This window comes from Channa argus, chromosome 24 (assembly GCF_033026475.1).
Source record: "Channa argus isolate prfri chromosome 24, Channa argus male v1.0, whole genome shotgun sequence".
NCBI lineage: Eukaryota > Metazoa > Chordata > Actinopteri > Anabantiformes > Channidae > Channa > Channa argus.
In genome coordinates this window covers 210,245-230,539 of record NC_090220.1, presented here as the reverse complement: position 1 = coordinate 230,539, position 20,295 = coordinate 210,245, and the positions used below count along the sequence as shown (strand labels likewise).

Genomic DNA, 20,295 nt, shown 5'->3' with positions numbered 1-20,295 from the left:
ATAACACTATCAACACTGGATGTGAGTCGTGCGCAGTGTCAGAACTGGCTCATGAGCAATGTTCTGGTACACAAAGACAGACACAAATGGTAACAAAGACACTAGTCAGCTGTGACTTTATAAATCTTACATCTGAAGGTGTGTTTTTAAACTTCACCAGTAAAAATGCAGAGCTTATAGAATATATATAGTGTATGTTTCTTTATATTACTTAATAACTCACAGTCTTTGCAACATGTAAGGCATTTTGACTTACCGGTATGAACAAACATGTGTTTTACGTAGTTCTGTTTTGCAGTAAAGGTTTTACTGCAGAGAGTGCATTCATAGGGCTTCTTCTCCCCCTGACCAATTCCACCTGCAGCCTGTTGCTGCTGAGCTGGCGATTGCTGTACCGACATAGGGTTCGGGAATGATGGCATTGCAGGGGGCGGCACTGCCACAAACTGGGGTTGCTGCTGGCCAGGAAGGTAAAGGAAAGGCTTGTTGTCTCTAGACGGCTGTGTAGGAAAGAGTGCGGGCAGGAAGGTGCTTCCAGCAGTGCCCATCACTTGGGAATTGCTGGTCACGGTGAGCGGCATCCTCAGATTGCTGGTGTGTGATTCTGCCTGACGCATATAGTGCGGGGCACTTTGCAGGGACTGGGACATGACTGAGTTTGGCAGGGGCTGCATTATGCTACTGTCACTAGTGCTGTGGGATGTGTCCCCATCCTCTGTCTCTTGCACTTGCTCTGGGGAGGAGTCATTGACCTCTATTTGCACTGGAGCTCCTTCACCAAGCGGCCCTTCCCCGCCAGCCTCTCGGGCAAAGGTGGTCAGGTACTGCTGCTGCTCCATTGCATCTGGCTCAGTACTGATGGAGGAGCTCACCCCTGAGTCAAAACTTTCAACCTTGGATTCACTCTCTACACCTTCAGTATGGTCAGCGTCATCTTGGAGGTCCCCCAAATTGTCGTAGCAGCTGTACTCATCTTCAGCCTCCTGCTTTATGTGCATCCCTCCTGTCTGTATGCGTACCGGTCGGGGTTGCTTGCGGCAGTGAGTGGACTCTGCTGTGGAGATGAAACGGTCGACCTGCTGAGATCTCTCTTGGATGCGGTTCATCCATGGTGGGTCTTGAGACTGCTGGTCCTTCTGAGTGCTGAGACTTGGATCGTAATTAGCCGACATGTAAAGGGAGCGCTCACGGGTGCCATTCTGAAGAGACAGACCAGGGTAGGAGTACAGTGATGTGTATCCGCGATCCATGCTTTGCTGTGATGTTGCTTGCATATAACCTGATTCTGCATCGCTGCTGGGCCCAGAGGTGCCAGACTCTGGCGTGCCACGAGGTGTTTCCTGACCAGAGTCTCCTGGTATTATAGGGAACCCCCCGGGCCCAGCCAGGCCTACATTCTGGGACACAATGCGGGTACACTCATCAATGACGGTCTTGATCTGTAGGATGCTGGCAGCAGTGAGAATCTGCAGGGCCTCTGACTGAGATACCCGCAGAATCCCACTGTACATAAAGTCAATCAGCTTTTGGATGGATTGCACTGAGACCACAGAAGGGATCTCAATGTCGCTGTAGCCCAGAAGCAGCTTGTCCTGAAAGAAAGGGCTTCCAGCAGCCAGCACGCACCGGTGAGCTCGCAGCATACTTCCATGGATCCGAACAGTCACGTCACAGAAGTGCCCACGGTTGCGCTGCTCATTGAGGGTCTCAAGTACAGAATTGCTGAAGTTGTGAAGATTGATGTTATGAATGCGCTCGGTCATCCCCTTGCAACTGATGTCACCTGTAAGTAGGAAGCAACACACCTGACTTAAAAACTGGACTCACCACTATTCCTACAATTAAAATATATATATATATTTCCTCCCACATAAAACAGCAATATATTTCCATAGATTGTTTACAGTATTCCTGTTATATTCAGAGAAATAAACATACACTATGTACAGTTATGAGGAAAGGCTTCACTGAAGAGATGTCCTGTTGAATGAGAGGAAATTGCCTCTTTCTGAACCATTTTTACAGGTTGTAAATACAATATATAAAATATATGCCCTATATGAAAATATGAGTGGTATTGAATTATTGTGATCTTAAGAATGTTTAGTAGAGGATTTCTAAAATGATGATACAGTAATAGTAGATTTCAGCAACTTAACGTTATTTGTCCATTAAATCACTCTTTTGAAATCCACATTGCCATGTTTAAAGACAGTTAAAATGGTTGCTAATTCATTACAAGTTTTGCTGCCAGTGTGTTTTTCTGAAATTCCTCTGACCACCATTAGGTGGTGCACTGGGCTCAGATGACAACAGGCCTCTTTTGTTAGCCATGTGTTCCCTGTGATGGCGCTTTCTAACTATCCTAGGAATACACTATATGTGACCCGGCTGATCAGTGTGTAGGATAACTTAAGATGCTTTTCTTCAGAGTTAGATATAAAAAGTACTAAAAATCTAAAAAAAGGCTACATTTAAAATAATAATCTAATAATAAGCAAATTCTGACTTATTGTCACTGTTACGTTAATTTCTTAGATTTTTCCTGTATATAAACATAAAATCGCAGTAAAAAAAAGTTATTTTCTTTAAATTTGCCCTTTTAAAACAAAGGTTCATTTTATGTTGGACAAATTTTGAAATCAATGTCAAATTGTTTAGAATTATTTGGTTTATAGTGTCAAAGAGAAGTGAATGTTTATATAAAAATAACTACTACCTCTATTAAAGAACAGATATTGTGTTTTTTTTTTTTCAAATGTAAAATGTAGAAGCTGAAAAGAGGTGTAATAGTTTTAGCACAAAGTATTGAGGCTTGTTGCCGCTTGAGTTATTTCTAACTTAAAGGGGGGAAAAAAATAAATAAAAAATGTGAAGCAGCCCTGTACTCACAGTCTGATGACGTTTTGTTACGAAGATGCTTGTGTGGCTGGTGATGAAGTGCGGGTCAAGCTTCAGTTTGCTGGTGGAGATGGCTGATCAGAGGCCGGGTTCTAGGCAAGGCTGTCAGTCCTCTCTGTCCAAATCATGTGTTGCTCTGTCAGTGTTTGGGGAGGGGGGAGACAAAGACAAATCTTAATGCCATATACTGCCTCGTCGATACTGCCACTCCCTAATGAACAAGAAGCCACAGTAACAGGAATATCTGCCACCGACGCACTGCAACAGATGTGTGAAGAGTTTTCAAAGCTAGACGAATGGACGTGTCTGCGTACACATGAACACCAATTACAAATGAATATTGAGAATAATGTTGGTGCTGGAGCCACAGCAGTTATCTGAGCTGCTGGACAACAAAACCACACCCTTCCACAGAAAAACCATCACAATTCCTCATAAATTTATACAGTTGAAACACTGCAAAAAAGGTTACAGGCACACTCCACACAAAGTGTGTGTATCGTGTCATTTTTTATTTTCAAACCCTTAAATGAAAAAAGATGCAGTCCAAAACAGACACAGAGTGGATATGAGAAGTTGTAATAAAAGAAAAAATATTAAACACATAAGGCATTCATTGAAAAACACAAGAAAGGCATTCAACAACGTTAGGCATGTGATGAGATGATTTGGTGATGCTGTGAAAGCCTCACACAGCTACTTTTTACACCGCACACACGTTTGACCTCAAAGTTAGAAACATAATTATGTAAAACAATCATCATTTAGAGCCAGAAAATGCACAGAACTGACACAAAATGGCCTTCTTAAAAAAATATTTCTCACTTATTATTCCGACACTGATCATAGAGCTTTCAAATATTTCAACCGATAACTTTTTAAAAACTATATGGAAATTACTCTGCATGACAGGATATGATTATTTTTCATTTATTGGAGTTTGGATCGTAATTACAAGTGTGACTCATAAATATTTCTTGCAAATGGAGTAAAAACTGTTTAATAGCTGGCTACAACCTGGACATCAAGTGATCTCTGTAAAATGCCAGTGAGTACAGTGCGCTTCTGAATGAACAGAATGAGGCTAGGATTTGACCAGACCTGCACGTTGATCTTGACGCATATTATTCTTTTGCAAATCTTAAGCACTTCCAGAGAACACACCTTTCAATTTAAGACACTGAAGCTGAAATCTACAGTTTGAAATAACAGTTAATGAATAAGCCTGTGTAGTTTTTTTCACAATCTCTTGATCATAGCCTGTTGCAACATAACAAATACATATGAAACTAAAAAATTGATTGCAAAATGGCCAGATATGTATATAAATATATATTATGATATTATCTTTAGTTTAGAACAGAAAATCTGGGGAAAACCTGAATGGAGGGCTTATAGTGTAATAAGTAAAATATCTGTGCTTACAGGCTGCTTTGTGTCCACAGGCCCTAGTTTGAGAAGTACTGCGGACAGTGAGACATGTGCTTGTTGTCTTCAAATGTTCCTGTCGACTAACAAATCTGATGATTAGATATAGACAAGTAATAGCGTGTTTCGCAGCAGAGGGTGATAACTCGATACTGAGATGGATCATTCTTTGGCACTAAAATGCGAGCACACACACTTGTTTGTTCTTCTGTCTTGGCCAGAAAAGAAATTTTAGTTTACAGTAAAATACTTAACCCTTACATCTAAAATTAAACTTTAATCCATTTCTCTCAAGCAGTAACATACAATTTCCTAAAATAAACTCTGCCTTTTTTTTTACAACAGCCTTCTATATAAGCCGGAACCAACTAAGCATTCTTCTAAGACCTTAAAAACTGGACCTATGCCAAATCATAAACCTACTGTAGGTGTAAACATTGTCATAACCCAGTTATTAAAATATAAAACTGACCCACCAAACAAATGCATAAGCTAAAATGCTTGAATAAATTATAGTAGCAAATTTTTGACTTTTTTTCTGCTTGTAGGGGTTAGGTTAAGACGGGACTCTATCCTGACGCCATGGGCCTTTTTTTTTATTTGTTAGACAATGCAAACATATATGTTCCCTCCCTGGCTCCCCTTGCCCATCCAGACATGTAAATCCACCTGCCTGAGGGGTAAAGTGAGGTGAATGCTGGCAACAAAGAAGCAGGCCAAGGGAAGCAGACTTCAGTTGCCCAGACTGCCACTCACAACAGTGATTCCATTTTAGCCGTGACACAGTGGGTGAGCAGCAGCCAGCGCCTACCTGCAGTGAATTCTAATCAGCCCAGGGGTCTGTCTCCCTCCCTCCTCCCCTCCCTCCTGTACCCTGCCTTGGACTAAAGGGGCTGATGATCCTTCAAAATTAATTAGATCCTTGCAGGAGGCGGCCATTTTCTTTTACTTCCTAAACCTCCTCCAAAAAAGGAAAAAAATTTTGTGAAGTGAAAACTAAATTCGGGGTGTCCATCACGCCCCTGGATTCGATCGGTTCTCTGTGTGTCTATACCTGTTTCCTGTTTCATCATATTAAAACTCTCTTACTGTCTTTCCTTCCATCTGTCTGTCTCTGTCTGTGCCCCCTCCTCTTCCTTCTCTCTCTCTCCCTGCGAACCTTCCCCAACGCCCTCCACCCCTTCCCTGGCTGCCTCCATGCTCCCAGCTCTGTGTCTGCCTCTGTGGAGTTTGCTGTCAATAAATCCCCAGAGGTCAGTTTGTCTGCTGGAAATCAGACACAATGCTTCAGGCCGCCAATGCAATGCATGCTCTGCTGCTACTGCCACAACAAAGACTGAGGAAGGGTAGAGAAAGGGTGGGGGAGTGGGGTGCAAAAAAAAAAAAAAAAAAAAAAAAAATTAAGACAGCGAGATGAGGTTTGCAACTTCACCAGCCAGACTCCAGGTTAATCATCTGCCTGTATTGGGTGACGAGCTCATGAAATACGCTGCATCAAATTGGACATTAGTTAATCAAGGCGAGGGGAGAGGAGGGAGGGGTGAAATGGTGAGGGTGGGGGATGGGGTTGACAATGGACATAAGAGGCGTGCCTATGAAAGGAACAGTATCAGCCATGTGAATAATATGCATCTTGAATATGGCAAGTACTGCTTACAAAACACACTACACGCATATATTCAAGGCCCTTGGTAACATTTAAATGTAGAGACAAAAGGGGCCACAGGGCATTATGAAAAGCCCATGTCCATGCATGTGTATAGAGAATGAATCTGATGCAGATATGCACTTATCAAGAGTGTTATATGTTACACCTAATTAATAATAATTTACGCGTTTGTTTGAAATCTTTACTGCTTAACGATCACTGTCCAACATTGTAATTATTAATTTCAATCATCCATTTAGTCCAAGTGCATTAGCATATAAACTACCAGAAATCATACTTTAATAGTATGGTAGTATGGTAATTCAGTACACAATGTAAATTTGTAGTGAGCACACACTGGGGAATTTTAAGCAATAATCAGGTGATGAGGTGTTGATCTGACGAGTGATAATTGAAGGTGTGTTCGATAAAGATGCCGAGCGTTCAAGTCGCTCTTCTGACAAAACAAATAAACCTTGCTCTAGTCAATCAAATATCTCTGAAAAACATACGTAAATAAATGAAAGCCCAGCTAATGCAACTGTGTTTGAGGTTCCTGTGATCAGCACAATTAAACTTGTTTTTTTTGCGTAAGTTAATGTTCAGCTCTGGCCAATAATGTAGGGCTGGCTGATTAAATCTGAGTAATTTGGAGCGCCGCATCTTTTATTACATTCGAGTGTTTGTCTATAGCATTGTGAAGCAATTAACGAGTAAGTTAACTAATGCACCTAAATCACACACACTTAAGGAGAAGCAGAACAAAACACACCTCACAGTCTCAGGATTTAATTGATTTGCCTTTATAGCAGTCACTGAAAATCATCAACAAGCCAACGTAGGCTGTGGACAAGTTGAGCCAAGATTTTCACACATTTTTTTCGTTCTCTTGACTTCATTTTCTTCCTTTAATGAAATTGTGTGGTTCAAACATCACATCTTCCAATGAAATCATTTTTAAATGTTTCTAAATGCCTGATGATAATTTGAACAAGTTTAAACTAGGTCTGAGCTTAGCGTTATACAAACAACGATATGAAACGACTTCCTAAACTTTGAACTGGCTCTCCACCTACAGCACAGATGCAGGACCAGTTAGTCTTCCTTCACAGCTACTGTACTGCTTAGATTTTCAGCTGACCACCAGGGACAGCTTAAGAATATGCACACACTGTAAAATAGCATTTCATTAATTCACAACAACACATTTTTTTTCTCTGGCGAATGCTCTCTTACTTGGTCAGAGCATTGTGAAGTAATTACAGAGTACCAGTACAATGTTATGACCACTGCTCAGCTGAGATTGCTTGAATAACTGTATTATGTTCATGCATTTCTGTGCATCACACACTTACTGGAGCTGCTGCCTCTTTATATAGTACTCTAAATTGAATTTAACTGTTCACATTTAGTTCCACTGCCACTAAAATGTCTCAAATAGCACAGCTGATTTATATGTTAGAACATTCAGTCAGAAAGCCATTCAAAATGTGACTGGATGTGTGGCTTACAAACAAATTCCTCACACAAACAAATAACAATAAACACTCTAATACCATTACACAAGTACAAGACAGTTTAAAGTATTTTTTTGACAGGACAGCTTGTTGAACTTCGTCATCTTCTGTCAAAAACCCACCCACTGCCACCCGTTACCCATAGCAGATCCATTGTCCATTTACAGATGGGACTTCTAATTTACTTTTTTTCAGCCTGCATCCACACAAACATTGATGAATTAGTGCTGTCAGTTATTTTCCATACTGTATTTCAATGGAGTTTCCCAAAAGAGCCTACAGGCAGCCACTGTTGGCTTGTGGCCATTAGAATAATAAAGACAGTATCTCGCTTTGGTGACAGAAAGGACGCTTTCAAAGAAGCAGCTCAGAATTGGCGAATGGCTGTGGTTTTGTTAATGAGCATTTGACCAAAAAAACCATCTGACTACTCATATGATAGTCTCCAAAACACCTCTAACCCCCAAAGCAGATAATGCTAAATTCAAGAGTTATCATTTAGACACAAGTGTCCACAGCAACTACCTCTCTACAGCTACTACACACATCAAGGACATTTTGCCTCTCTATAAAAGGACCTCACAAACCATTCAGAGATATTCATGAACCTACACAGATGCTCATATAGGACTTCTCTCTCGATTAGTAGCATATCATGGTAAAAAGTGATTAGAAAATGCTGTTTATATCAAACATAGACCCTGTGTGTCTCTGGTCACCTTGATGGTATATGAGCAAGCAAGATCTCAACAAGTGGACTTGGTAGTATATATGGCTGCAACACCTTTATATCTCTGATAGAAACACAAGTGTCTCCTGACTTTCTGTCCTTGAGAGATAAATCAGAACAAAGATGCTTTGTTCTGAATTATGAGAGGATAGTGTGGGTCCTCTGCTAATGAGCATCCACTGTAGAGAACAGCACAGCCTCTGGATATGTTAGGTTAAGTGTATACATTGTTTGTCACAACAGAGAGCAGACAGAATGGAGCCACAATCTCACATGTACAATATCCGAGTTCAGGAAACGGAAAAAAAGGCGCCAAAGTAAAAGGGTTCTCACACCCACATATACATATGTGGTGGGCAGCAAAGTGTCTTAAATAGTTGAAAAACACATATGAGGTGATGATACTTGTGGTCATGTATGTGTTACACAGGTGATGAAGATCAAAATCCAAATCAAATTCCAACATAAGAGTTTATATTATTATTACACTATGGCTGGTCATGCCATGTGTGTTTGTCTATAAACTGAACCTACAATCTAAGCATGTCAATTACTAAATAAAGACAGTTTAAACCACCATCACTGAATTTACTTCATTATTTCACCATTTGTGAGTGTGATTGTTGGCAGTCTCCACAGTTCTGTGTTTCATCAGCAGCTGCACAAGGGTGCACGAGCCAGTGCAGAGGTGGTCCAGCATAGAGCTGAACTTTCACAGATGGGAACTTTAAGTAGTTCAGCACAACCCTGCATTTACCTGCTCTGTGCGTCAGGGGTCAGAAATCTAGCTTCTCTCCTAGAATCTGGCAAGTTCAATATGTGCTTTTTGAAAGGTTTTACCAGTCTACCAAAACGACATGCTGCAATTGTTAACACACTGAATGTTAACAATACAGAAGCAAAGGAAACAGTGAAAATGGACTTTGCAATAAGGATTAATGATTTAACATATTTCTTAAGCCTGTAGCAACAGCAACAACAATGCACATGCCATCAGGCTGAGATAAAACTGAGGCATTATTCAGGTAAACTCTGAATAACATTTGTGTGTCTTCTATATAGATTTGGCTCCTTGTGTGAACAAGATATTAAAACCAGATGACTTAAAATATTTAGTTCTTATTTTGAGCTTTATGGATGTTGGCACTTTTTTGTGTATTTATAGTTTGGCAAGCTGTTGTGTAGTAAATACATATTATATATGTCTCATCAGCTCATCTGACATATGACCCATCTAAAAGTGTATTGCTGACACACTGAAACACAGTCGAACACGACTGCCCTATACACAATTTCACCAAGTGCTGACATCCCTGGTCCACTAATCACCAGCTTAGCCGTGCAAGGAGATATAATGACTGAAACACACCGGAGGAACACAACGGTCTGGAACTGGCACAAAGGTAATGTTTTCTGCTAATCCAGCGGGGAGGGGGTGCGATCTAACTACATTAGGAAACTTTATCCATACTATTCTGTGTTGCAAGTCAAACCTGTTAAGCAAGCCAGCTACAAAATTACACAAGAAATGAGAGAAGTGCCAAAACCCCCACTTTTAGTATACTGTCAATAATATTCTAATAAAAATAAAAAACATGCAACCTCAAAAAGAAGACTAGATATTGCTTATAAATTGGAGCTGATTGAAGCCCATTCAACGTGCGGTTAAGTTCAATTAAAGCAGAGTTTCAATTACAGGTCAATAAAACATACAAGGATTTTATAAAAGTCACAGCCATTTTGCAACACTACAAGATACTGTATATCCAAAGAATAACAGTATACAAAATAATACCGTAAACACATATTTTAAAGAAATACTGTAAACACACCTTTGGAAGAAACCTGTGCATTTCCTAGTTGGCTACTTTATCCCTGCTGACAATTAGTGATACAGGTTAGTGCTTAAGTTACAAATGGTAAATGGTCTGCACTTATAGAGCACTGTTCTACCTTACTGGTACCCTAAGTGCTATACACTGCTTCTCATTCCCCCATTCTCACTCACACTGACACACACACACTCACACACTGATGAGGGAGCTGCTATAACCAGGAGCAACTAAGTTGGGGTTCAGTGACTTGCTCAAGAACACTTCAATATGGAACCTGAACCCTGGGATTGGTGTACAATTTATTCAATGTGTGCATGTTTTTCATTTTCTATAATAAATGCACAAAAAGCTGTACAGAATTTTCATTTACACATTTTTAAAATGACTTTCTGTGGTAAATATCTTTTGTGTTGAGGCCTCCACTGGCCTTTGTCATGTTCTGCCGTAAATTTTGCAGAAAGGTTGTTCTCCTTTTTATTATCAAGCTATTTTAGGTTGGGTATGGATAACCGCATATTGTCACTGATCAAAGTTTATGTTTTTCTTAAAATAACTAAAAGATATATTATCTTTATAAAGCGATGCTTTTGGGTTCTGCCTTAATCAACCTATTGACGATTCTTTCTTTATTGATTTTACTTTTTGGTAGATTAGCCACTAAAGGTGCAATGTGTACATTTTTGGAGAGGAATTAATTTTGTTTTTGATCTCCATTGTACTCCCACCACAGAAAATATTTTTCAATGGACAATCAGTAAAATTTAAATACTTTGTGCTCTCTCTATCCAAAAATTAACTTCACAAAGTTATGTTTGATAAATGTTAAAGCCCAGTTGGTTGGAAATTACCCTACCTAGCTAACTGCTATGCAATGTCTCACCACAAACAATGCAAGCTATTTGACTATTCCCCATCACTACACTTCCTATAATGATTGCTAAATTCTGGTGTAATGTAGGTTCTCTGATCTTTTTTTGTACAAAAAGCAAAGTCACCTCACAGAGATAACATGACCACCCATCCTGTCTATCTAAGATCATTATCTGGCCTTTTGGCCTTCCTATTGCACATGAATTGTTGGTTGGTGTGTCCTGTTTGAATGTAGTAAAGTTTGTATCTTTGATTGCAACAATCTGCAACCCATAAGCCCTATAGTTTGATATAAGCTCATCTGCTGTTTCTAAAGACATTACTATAAAAATCATTCCACATGCCCATGAGTATTTTTTCAGCAGATTCTGTCATATGTGTGTAGCATGTAAGTCAGATGTAATGTCATAGGTAGACTGAGACGTAAGGAAAGTTTACATGCTTTTTTCTTTGGGTTTTTTTTTTCATCTTTGTGCAATGCAGTATTTGCGGTTAAGTAAATACAGCAGCAAACCTTTAATGACTAGCTCCTCTGAGAATATTTCTCTTGTTTGTCTGTGTGTAAGCCCAGTGACCATCCAAGGGTGGTAACTTCTTCTAAATGCTCGCTGGGATACGCTGGGGTGACCATGAACAGTAGTATGAAGAAATATCAGCACATGAATGAATGTGGCAACACAAACCAGTTGCAGGGCTGTAAAAGCATATTAACCATGTTAACTTTTAAGTTATACAAAATGAAGAATTAAAAATATAAAGCTAGAAGGTGAAACTTAGGTTGTCGCCAGAATGAGAGCCGAGACCAATCTATTCTGCTCCATCCAGCCCTCCCTCTGCTGGTTTGCTACGATCTCTCAGCGCTTCAGGTAGTCATCATTATGAAATTACAATAAATGAAAATGCTCCAAAACTTACTAATCAAGCAGAAATAATTGAAATTCTCTATTTGGTTAGAAGTGTATATCTCTACACTGCTGCTAGTGCTGTTCAATGAGTGTGGGTCACGAGAGGCTAACAAAGCACCAACCACATTGAGAAAAGTTTTGGAGAATATTTCTAGTAAAAACATTTAAAAGTTACTGTATTGTTAGTTTACACAGCAGCTGCCACAAGGTCTTTTATTCTAATTTCTTACTAAAGTAAAATAAAAAAAACTGTGCAACTGCTGTTACAGATGACAGTGAATACACTGGTGTACTAACCACCTAAAGATTTCATAGTGCAGGACACATGGACTGCATCTGTGATGAAAATGTAATGGAGGTAATACTTGATGGTCTGTTTTCTTTTTGTTTATCACTTATAAATGTCAAACATATTTTAAAACGAGCCGAACAACAGATAAAACTGAAGATTTGATTCACCATTTGTTTGTTGTTGAACAGGTTACGCGTGCTTTTCTTCTGTCACATGGCCCAACTGCCGTAAACCAACTTTAAGTATCTAAGGATATAAAAGACTTTTTTTCTATTTGTTGAAGCAGTTAATCATGATTCCAGTGTCTTTATATAACCTAATTAGAAATCCGTCTTTATCAAGGCCAATTTAAAGGCAATAAACTATGTATTATGTATGTATCAATTTGTGTATGTAAGTATCAATGTATCACAGCAGAAACTGTTTTTCATTTTCTGGCTTAAGCTAAAGATTTTAAAAGAAAAATCTTTTTTTAAAGAATCTAACAGCAATTAAGTGCAGCTGTAATTCAAAAACTAATGACTTCAATAAAAATTAGAGCTTGAAATTTTGAAAATACAACATTACAACAATCTTCATCTTGGTATGAAACCACAACACAAATGCTATTGTGTAAATAATTCCCCCAAAGTTTACCCATTTCACAGTGCATACCAATGTACCTTGAGCAAGACTATGCACAATCTTAATATTTTAGCTGGTGTGAGTGTTGTTTACTGCCATGAGGCTTAAAAAGTCTTCCAGAAGCCAAGACAGAAGCAGAGTTCACAGCACGTATTATTTGTAAAATCGTTTTTAAAAGTTACTAAAGACTCAGTTACTTTCTTTGTAACATAAAATTGTTACACTTTCTTTAGATACTCCCCCCTTAAAGTACGCGGTGATCTCACCATGACTTGTAGAAAACCATATGGGCAACAGGGTGAACTGAGGACACACATGCACCTTGGCAAACATACAACTTCGCTATTAGAATCCAGGATACATTTTTCACATCAGTCGAATGCCTGGGCCTGCGTGTGTGTTTAAAGGGAGAGAATACAAATAACATTTAAATGCTTGTTTTTGTCTTTTACTTGCAAAATCTTTAAACTTTAGTACTTGTTGTACAATGACTTCTGGTCAAGTTGTTACATGATATTTGGCTCTTATAGCACAAACAGATGCCTTTGATTGAAAAGCTTAAAACCAGCATTGCCAATATAAATAAGCATGAACCAAGAGTCTGTTAGCAATTTTAGCAAAGGTAATGGAAACACATGGTCACACCCACAACTGGACTGTTCGTACTGTATGTGCTATACATCAAGTTTACTACAGTTAAACAACTTGACTTGAAAGAAAAACTGAAATAGAAAAAAGAAAAATACATTTATTAACTGAAAACACAATTTAAATTAAATCCACTATAAAGACAAAAAAATCAGAAATGCCTTGTTGAAAAACTAACTAAACTACTAACTTAATAGACCTGACCATAAAAAGTTTCAGACACGTAAAACAAAAATTAGGTAAAAATGAAAGTTGAAGTACTACCATCAGTCCAGTTCTGCAGAGCAAGGGAGGCTGAGTGTCCCAAGTTAGTCCTTAGGGCGCTTAGCGAGGTGTGTGCCCCTGTTTATCGAACATTTGTAAAATAAATAATTTGAGTGAGTGGGCATTTGCCATCGAGGGAGTGGGGGGATAGAGCCACAACATCATAGAAATAATGAGTGTTCTTCAAAAAGAACAAGAAAAGGCCATCGGAATGAAGACAAACGTCTAGGACCTCTGTGCTGTGACAAAACAGGTAGATCTATATTAATTTAATAAGACATTTAAAAATCAGAGTGGAAACATGGTTCAGTGGGTGTTAGTAATGGGCAGATTTTTCTTTCAAAGTCTTGCCATTTCTTTTTTATTTGGTTGTCAGATAAAGTGTGTACTAGTGCTCGTGTTTGATTTGAAGAACATGATGTAGACTAGTCATGTCACACTACACATGTTGAAAAATCTAAATATTTATATTATATTTTCATTTTTAAATTAAAAAACAATGACTTGAATAACTAAAACTAATCTGAAACGAACAAACCCAGTCCCCCTATAAAAATACAACTAAGCTAAACATTAATTCGAAGTGGATAATAACTAATTAATAAAGCTGAACAAACAAACAAGAACAGATTTAGATAGGCGTTGGAAAAAAAATTAAATAACAGATTTTACTTTAAATGACAAAAGGAATTTTAGAATTATCCTACTTTAAATGACAGTTGATTCTGATGTGCCAAGTGTATTTGGGCATGTGAGATGTTCCCTTATATGTCTATATGTTTTGGAAATGTTGGACATTATGTTGCATTTACCATAAACCATTTAAATGTGGATGTAAAATGCATTTAATAAAGTTTATACCCAACCCAAAGCTTTCTGACAACACCATGGCACGTTGGCTAATACTTGTTCACTGTCAATGTGTGCTTTCATTATGCATTCCTGTGAGGGAGGGAAGATTCCAAAACAAAAGTCCTTTGAAAACTGAATGCCTTAAAGTTTTTTTGTCAATTTTCTACATGCTGTGTGCTCTGATAGTCATCTGGTTTTGAATAAAGTCATATTCATTCTTTTAGACTGTACCTACCAGTATAGAGAAAGATTAAGTATTTAAACAATCCCTGCCCTATGAATTAACAAATTGAGCCAATCTAGTCTGTCACGAAAGTCTTCAAGTATTATCAATGATTAGTATATCAATAAAATGCCTGCAATTTGAAAACCTATATCATACCTTTATAACAATATTTATTTTCTTCTCTTTAAGCAAGGCATAGTATTTTACATCCTGACCTTTCAGCTGTAATGAACTCACTATAACTCACCAACTGCATTTAAATAATACAGCAATGAAGGAAATTGGCGCTTCAAGTACAAAAGCAGCCTGTACAGGTTCTCAATAGGTTTTGCGATTGTGTTTTTAGTATTTTCAAGATTAAAAAAATAATGATAAAATGTGAAGAGAAGCATGTTATGTGTGAAAAAGGTGCTCTGTGGGTAGAAGGATCCAAGCCAGGAGGCAGCTAGCCTGCCAATAATTTCTAGTTTAAAAAATTATTTGTGTGTGCTAACAATTCACCAAGGTAGAGTTAGCTGGTGACTAATTGGAATATATTAATAAACAAGAAATATCACAGAAATAAATAGGGAGGACATGTTTAATATAAAATTACTTTAGACTTTTTTCTAAAAATTTACAAGGTATGAGGGTTTTTGGGTTGCCATGGTAACTGGGGACTCAAGTGCAGTTTTAAAGCTGCTTTTTCTGTAAAACAACACTCTTTGTAACAAACATCAGGTGAGAAACTTCATGCATTCTTCCTCAACAAAACCTAATCTTTGAGCTAAAACTCTATTAAAGAAAATTCTGTGCTTAATTAAAAGACAGAGTGATGTGCATATGAAAACAGTTGGCAATTACATCAAAGATGGGTTTAGCTCCATGGAGAAATATTCTTCCAACAAGTAGTATATAGTAACCAAAAAAAAAAAAAAAAGAGAGAGAATGGGGGAGGGGGTGGGGGAAATAAACACGGTCTGAGACAAAAAGGCCAAACAGTTAACAAGCACTGTGACATTCTGGATGCAATCCACAAAGTGGCTCGTTATATCGATGGATCTCTACTGCATTCCCAAAATGGCTGCCAAATATGTTCAACTGGGGTAGACAAAGTGCCAGGGTGGACTCAAGTGTATACTTCTTTCATACTATACTAAAAAAGCCTTCTTGGAATTATAAATGACAAAATCAAAGTGTAAAGGTCCGCTGGTGCTGCAAGAATTTATAAAATTTGTATTATTATAATGTCAATGCATGCTTACATTTGCCACCATATGTACACCTTCTGAATTTATATTATATGTTAGAGTAAAATATAATTTTACACACATGCAGGGCAAAATACACAGCACTGCATGATTCAGTGGACTGAAGTGAATTCCACTCATGATCAATAAAATGTGTTCTCTCCCACCTCTCCTGTCCTTTCCATTGCATCTTGTCCAATAAACTACATAAGCCTAAATACTCTTTTTATAAGGGTTTTACTGAAACCACATCATGGATATATATATTTATAAATTGAATTATGTAAGTTATAAGCCACCAGGATTACCTGGTAACAGACTGGTCAAGATGCCCGAATATTGTGGGAATAACAACAACCAGAAATGTGGCATTGCGGAGGCTTCACAAAAAGGTCTCTAGCTTGTGTATTTGGGCAGCAGTGCCTTTTAGTGCCTGCACTTAAAAAAAATTTTGGAATACTGACTTACCATCTGTGTGCATGTACAGTAAGTACATGTCCCTTCCAAAGAATCATTTAATATGTTAGTACAGCTTGGTAAAACATTTTCAATTGACTAAACCCAAATTATCAGGTGGGAAAAATGTGCAAAAGAGCAGAAGAATCAGTTCAAAAGCATTTTAAAACTGAATATTATAAATACGTTATATCAGTTTGTTGGTCAGTAACAAATAGCTGAATGTAGAGAGAGGGTGACAAGCCACAAAAGATGAGAGAAGGACGGTGAAGCCAAAAGAAAATTGTGATTGATTGCAGATTAGCTGGACACCTCTCTCCCCCCTTGGTTTGACTTGAGTAGGTGTACACTTTATCTGCTGGGTCTCCTTCATATAGTAATGAGTTTCCTTGGTATTCAGACATGGCCTTAAATATTCATTAGTCATGGGTGGGTTTTAACCGTGACACAGAAAGAAGGCAAATGGCGATGGCTGAAACATTGAATATTTATGTGCATGTGGAATATATACATATAAATACTCATTAGTGACTTCAGTGGGATGAAACTGGCCACCTGATACTACAAACACATCCAAGGCACATAACGGCTTTGGCTCTTTCAGTTGCTACTGTACACCTCTGTGTGGAAAGAATAAGCGTTTTTGACATCAAGCCGAGGTGAGAGCTCACTCACACACAAGACAAGTACTCTCAAATTGTTTAAACAATAAAATTTCCAAAAATGCATGTGTTTTATGTGGGGTTTCTTTTCAGATGAAGGGGATTCAATGCAGTGTACACTTTGTCACAATAGAATTCTTACTTTCCTCGCCCACGTGCAGCTGTCAATCAATATGTTGAAATATGTTGCACGGGACAGATTTATAAGTATGCCCAGCTGAAATCTTACAGTGAATTTTTGCATTTTTGCTACACGGGGCTGCACGCTCAGCTTTGTGTTCTCCAAGTGTGTCCATTCAGAAAACAGATGATCCAGTGCAGCCATCAATTACATAACCGAGCCTATAGGACTGCAGCTTATTTTACGTTGTGAATGTGAAAACATATTCTAAATGAAGGAAGTAATCCCATCAAACGTGAAAAGGTTTGGACGAACATTTATGTGGTAAAAGAACCTACACACACACACTAACACACAGGTGCATATCCACAGACCGTATTTGCGATAGAAGAAACCCTTCCCTGTGTCAAACCCGGGACCGGGGTGCTTGCTTGTGGCCACTAGCGTCTTCTGAGGGAAAAGCCGTGTGAATGACCACACCGGAACAAACCTCTGGCATGACTAATGTGTTGACGCAAAGCTCTATACCTGCGCACAACTTCTGGACCCTACACACGCCGGTGCCTATTAATGAGCCGCGGAAAGTGGAGTAGCAACTGTAGAAACTATCGGTGGCGCTTCCAATAGACACAAGAACATGCTGTGGACTCTATCTGACAAGGCTTTGGGACATCATCTATTTGCCACGCACACATGCGCGCACGCTCCCTGTCGTCTTCTCAGTCCCACTCTCTCTCTCACACACACACACACACACACACGGATAAACTGTGTCGTAAAGAACACGACTGACATGTTGCTCCGGCTCAAATCCTTTAGTGAATTCTGGAGAGTCATTGCCCTATTTATTTCCATTGCGCCAACACTAAATATATATCCTCCTCACATTTTAACTTTATTCAAGAGGTGAAGTGCATTTGTGCTGGGATCTGATGAACAACAGCAAACCAACCGCGAATTGCCCACGAATCTTGTGCAACAAAAATGTCTCAAAAAGCACGCAGGAAGCGTCCAGTGCAACTTTAATGACACCGGAGCATGCTCCCATATCCAGGCCACCCAACGCCAAAACATCCTCTTATCGTAAACATTTTACTTACTGTGGGCTATGAGTAAAAAGCGTCTTTGCGACAGTTACAGCGATCGTTCATTTTGGAGAAACATGGCACCAAAATCCAGCCCAGAGTCCCACTGGATCTAGTTCTGATTTTTCTCAGAAACTGGACCTGCAGTGTTGTTTTACCTTCGCACACAATGTTAGGCTCCCAGCGCCTGCTGAGCACATCTTGTTGTAACCCCATCTCATAAATGCCACACCGTATTGATATTAATTCATAAAAAATGTAGGCTAGACATCTGTCTGAGCCGCTGCTAATGCCTTTTTGGACATCGAAACCATATTTCCGGCAAGTTCAACAAACCTAGATGTATTTTTGAGATCTACGTCTTACGAGAGTGTGTTCTGTTGGTTGATTGCAATAAGGAAACGGGTTTCCTCCGATTCAGATAACTGACCTAAAAGCCAAAATGCGCACGTCGGCTGCCACAGTTGTTCCGGGCTCATAGTGTGTAAAATGTGAGCGAGCAGCCTCCGAGCATCGCTGAGGCTCCCTCTGATTGAGAGAAGCAGACCCGCGAACACAGTTTGACCAGTCAAATCCGAAAGTAAACTGCTAAAGGTAAAGGGGCATGTTGAGAATAATGACAGATGGGAAACTTGCGTCATGCCAGGGCAGCGCGTTTTGGTAGTCGAATATAAATGGACAACAAAACCCCTGGCGGACTAAACTGAGCCCCCTAACATGAGGGACTCGTTTCATTTCGTTTCGTGCACTGGCGTCACGTTTATTATATGTCGGGGATCAGCTGAAGAATGAAGTTCCCGAATATGTAGAGCTTAATATTTGGTTCCTAAAGCCAGCCACAACTACATGGAAGTCCAAGAGGTATTTCGTGCATTTCACCCTGAAGTCTTCGAGCATGTTTGAGTCTCTTCCACTTGAAAGTGCTCCCTTTTCTCGCCTTTAATTACAGCGTTATAGATATTGTAAAGACCCATCCCTTTTCCTACTTTTCGCAATTGCTTACCTGCACTTCGAAGCACGTTCAAAAAGTGGCGACAGCGTTTCCACGGCTCCCCTTGGTTTCCCCGACGAAGCGCATATAGTTTTTAATATGTTCCTTTACTTTGTTTCATTTCTCACTTCCATCTTCTTTTCATCTCATCAATAAACACACGCTGCAGCCTACCTTCATAGAGCAGCTCGGTTCAAGTGTGCCCTCCCATTTTTTAACTATACATCGAGTACTTTGAGGGGTGGTGGTGGTGGGGGTGGGGGGCAGGCAGGCACGCCTTTTCACTTAAAGCTGCCATTGGAAGAACAGTGCGCTGTCTTGGGTTGGATCAGAAATCCGTCAACATTATTGTGCCCCAATCGCTGGGAGCACAGTGGGACGGTGAAACCGGCTCCATTATGGCTCTCTGGAAGTGGTGGGAGTTATAGTAGTAGTAGTTGTAGTAGTAGTGTTCCTCCTACTCGAGGTGTTTAAGATTTTCCCTGCCTGAGTAGCAACGCAGCAATTTTAGACATGTAAATCATAGAGCGGGACAGAACCTGCACGATAAAGCATTGGGGAGGAGGGGAGGGGGGTAAATATGTTGTTGCAAAGAGCATAAATACAACCCATAAATACAACCCTCTTAATTTAATTTAGATATTTGTATTGCTTCATGGCCCTATACGCCTACTGTTCAAAATATCAGCGATCACAAATGTGAATGAACTCTCAAATCTCTCCCTGTGTGGCTCGAGTAGTGGGGGGGGAGAGAAAGACCGGGGAATTGTCAGTTATGTGTCCATCATGCGTCTGAACTTTGCATTGGACGCCGCCTCTGCCAGTACAGTGAGCCAGCTGCGCCGCGGCCTCCGATTGGACAGCGGCGCCGTCAGTCACCGCAGACACCAACAAGCTAGATTGTCTGCCGTGTCTTCTACTTTCTACGCATTTCTATTTTCTCATTTATTTATTTTTTAACGTCCCGAGCTGACCTCGACTTAGCGAACAGGAAAAAAAAATCGGTGTCGG

The 20,295-nt window shown here is 39.5% G+C and overlaps 1 protein-coding gene across 1 annotated transcript in view; it reads right to left on the bottom strand.

The window, feature by feature from the left end:
• Positions 1-19,516, bottom strand: part of zbtb20 (zinc finger and BTB domain containing 20) — a 33,274-nt gene extending 13,758 nt beyond the window's left edge. Inside the window, exons 1-3 of the mRNA XM_067494775.1 lie at positions 19,297-19,516; positions 2,893-3,037; positions 257-1,783 (exon numbers count right to left, since the gene is read on the bottom strand). Of these exons, the coding sequence (XP_067350876.1) occupies positions 257-1,763 (1,507 nt within the window). The 5' untranslated portion in view covers positions 1,764-1,783; positions 2,893-3,037; positions 19,297-19,516. The remainder of the gene's footprint in view (positions 1-256; positions 1,784-2,892; positions 3,038-19,296) is intronic.
• Between the last annotated feature and the right edge of the window lie 779 nt (positions 19,517-20,295).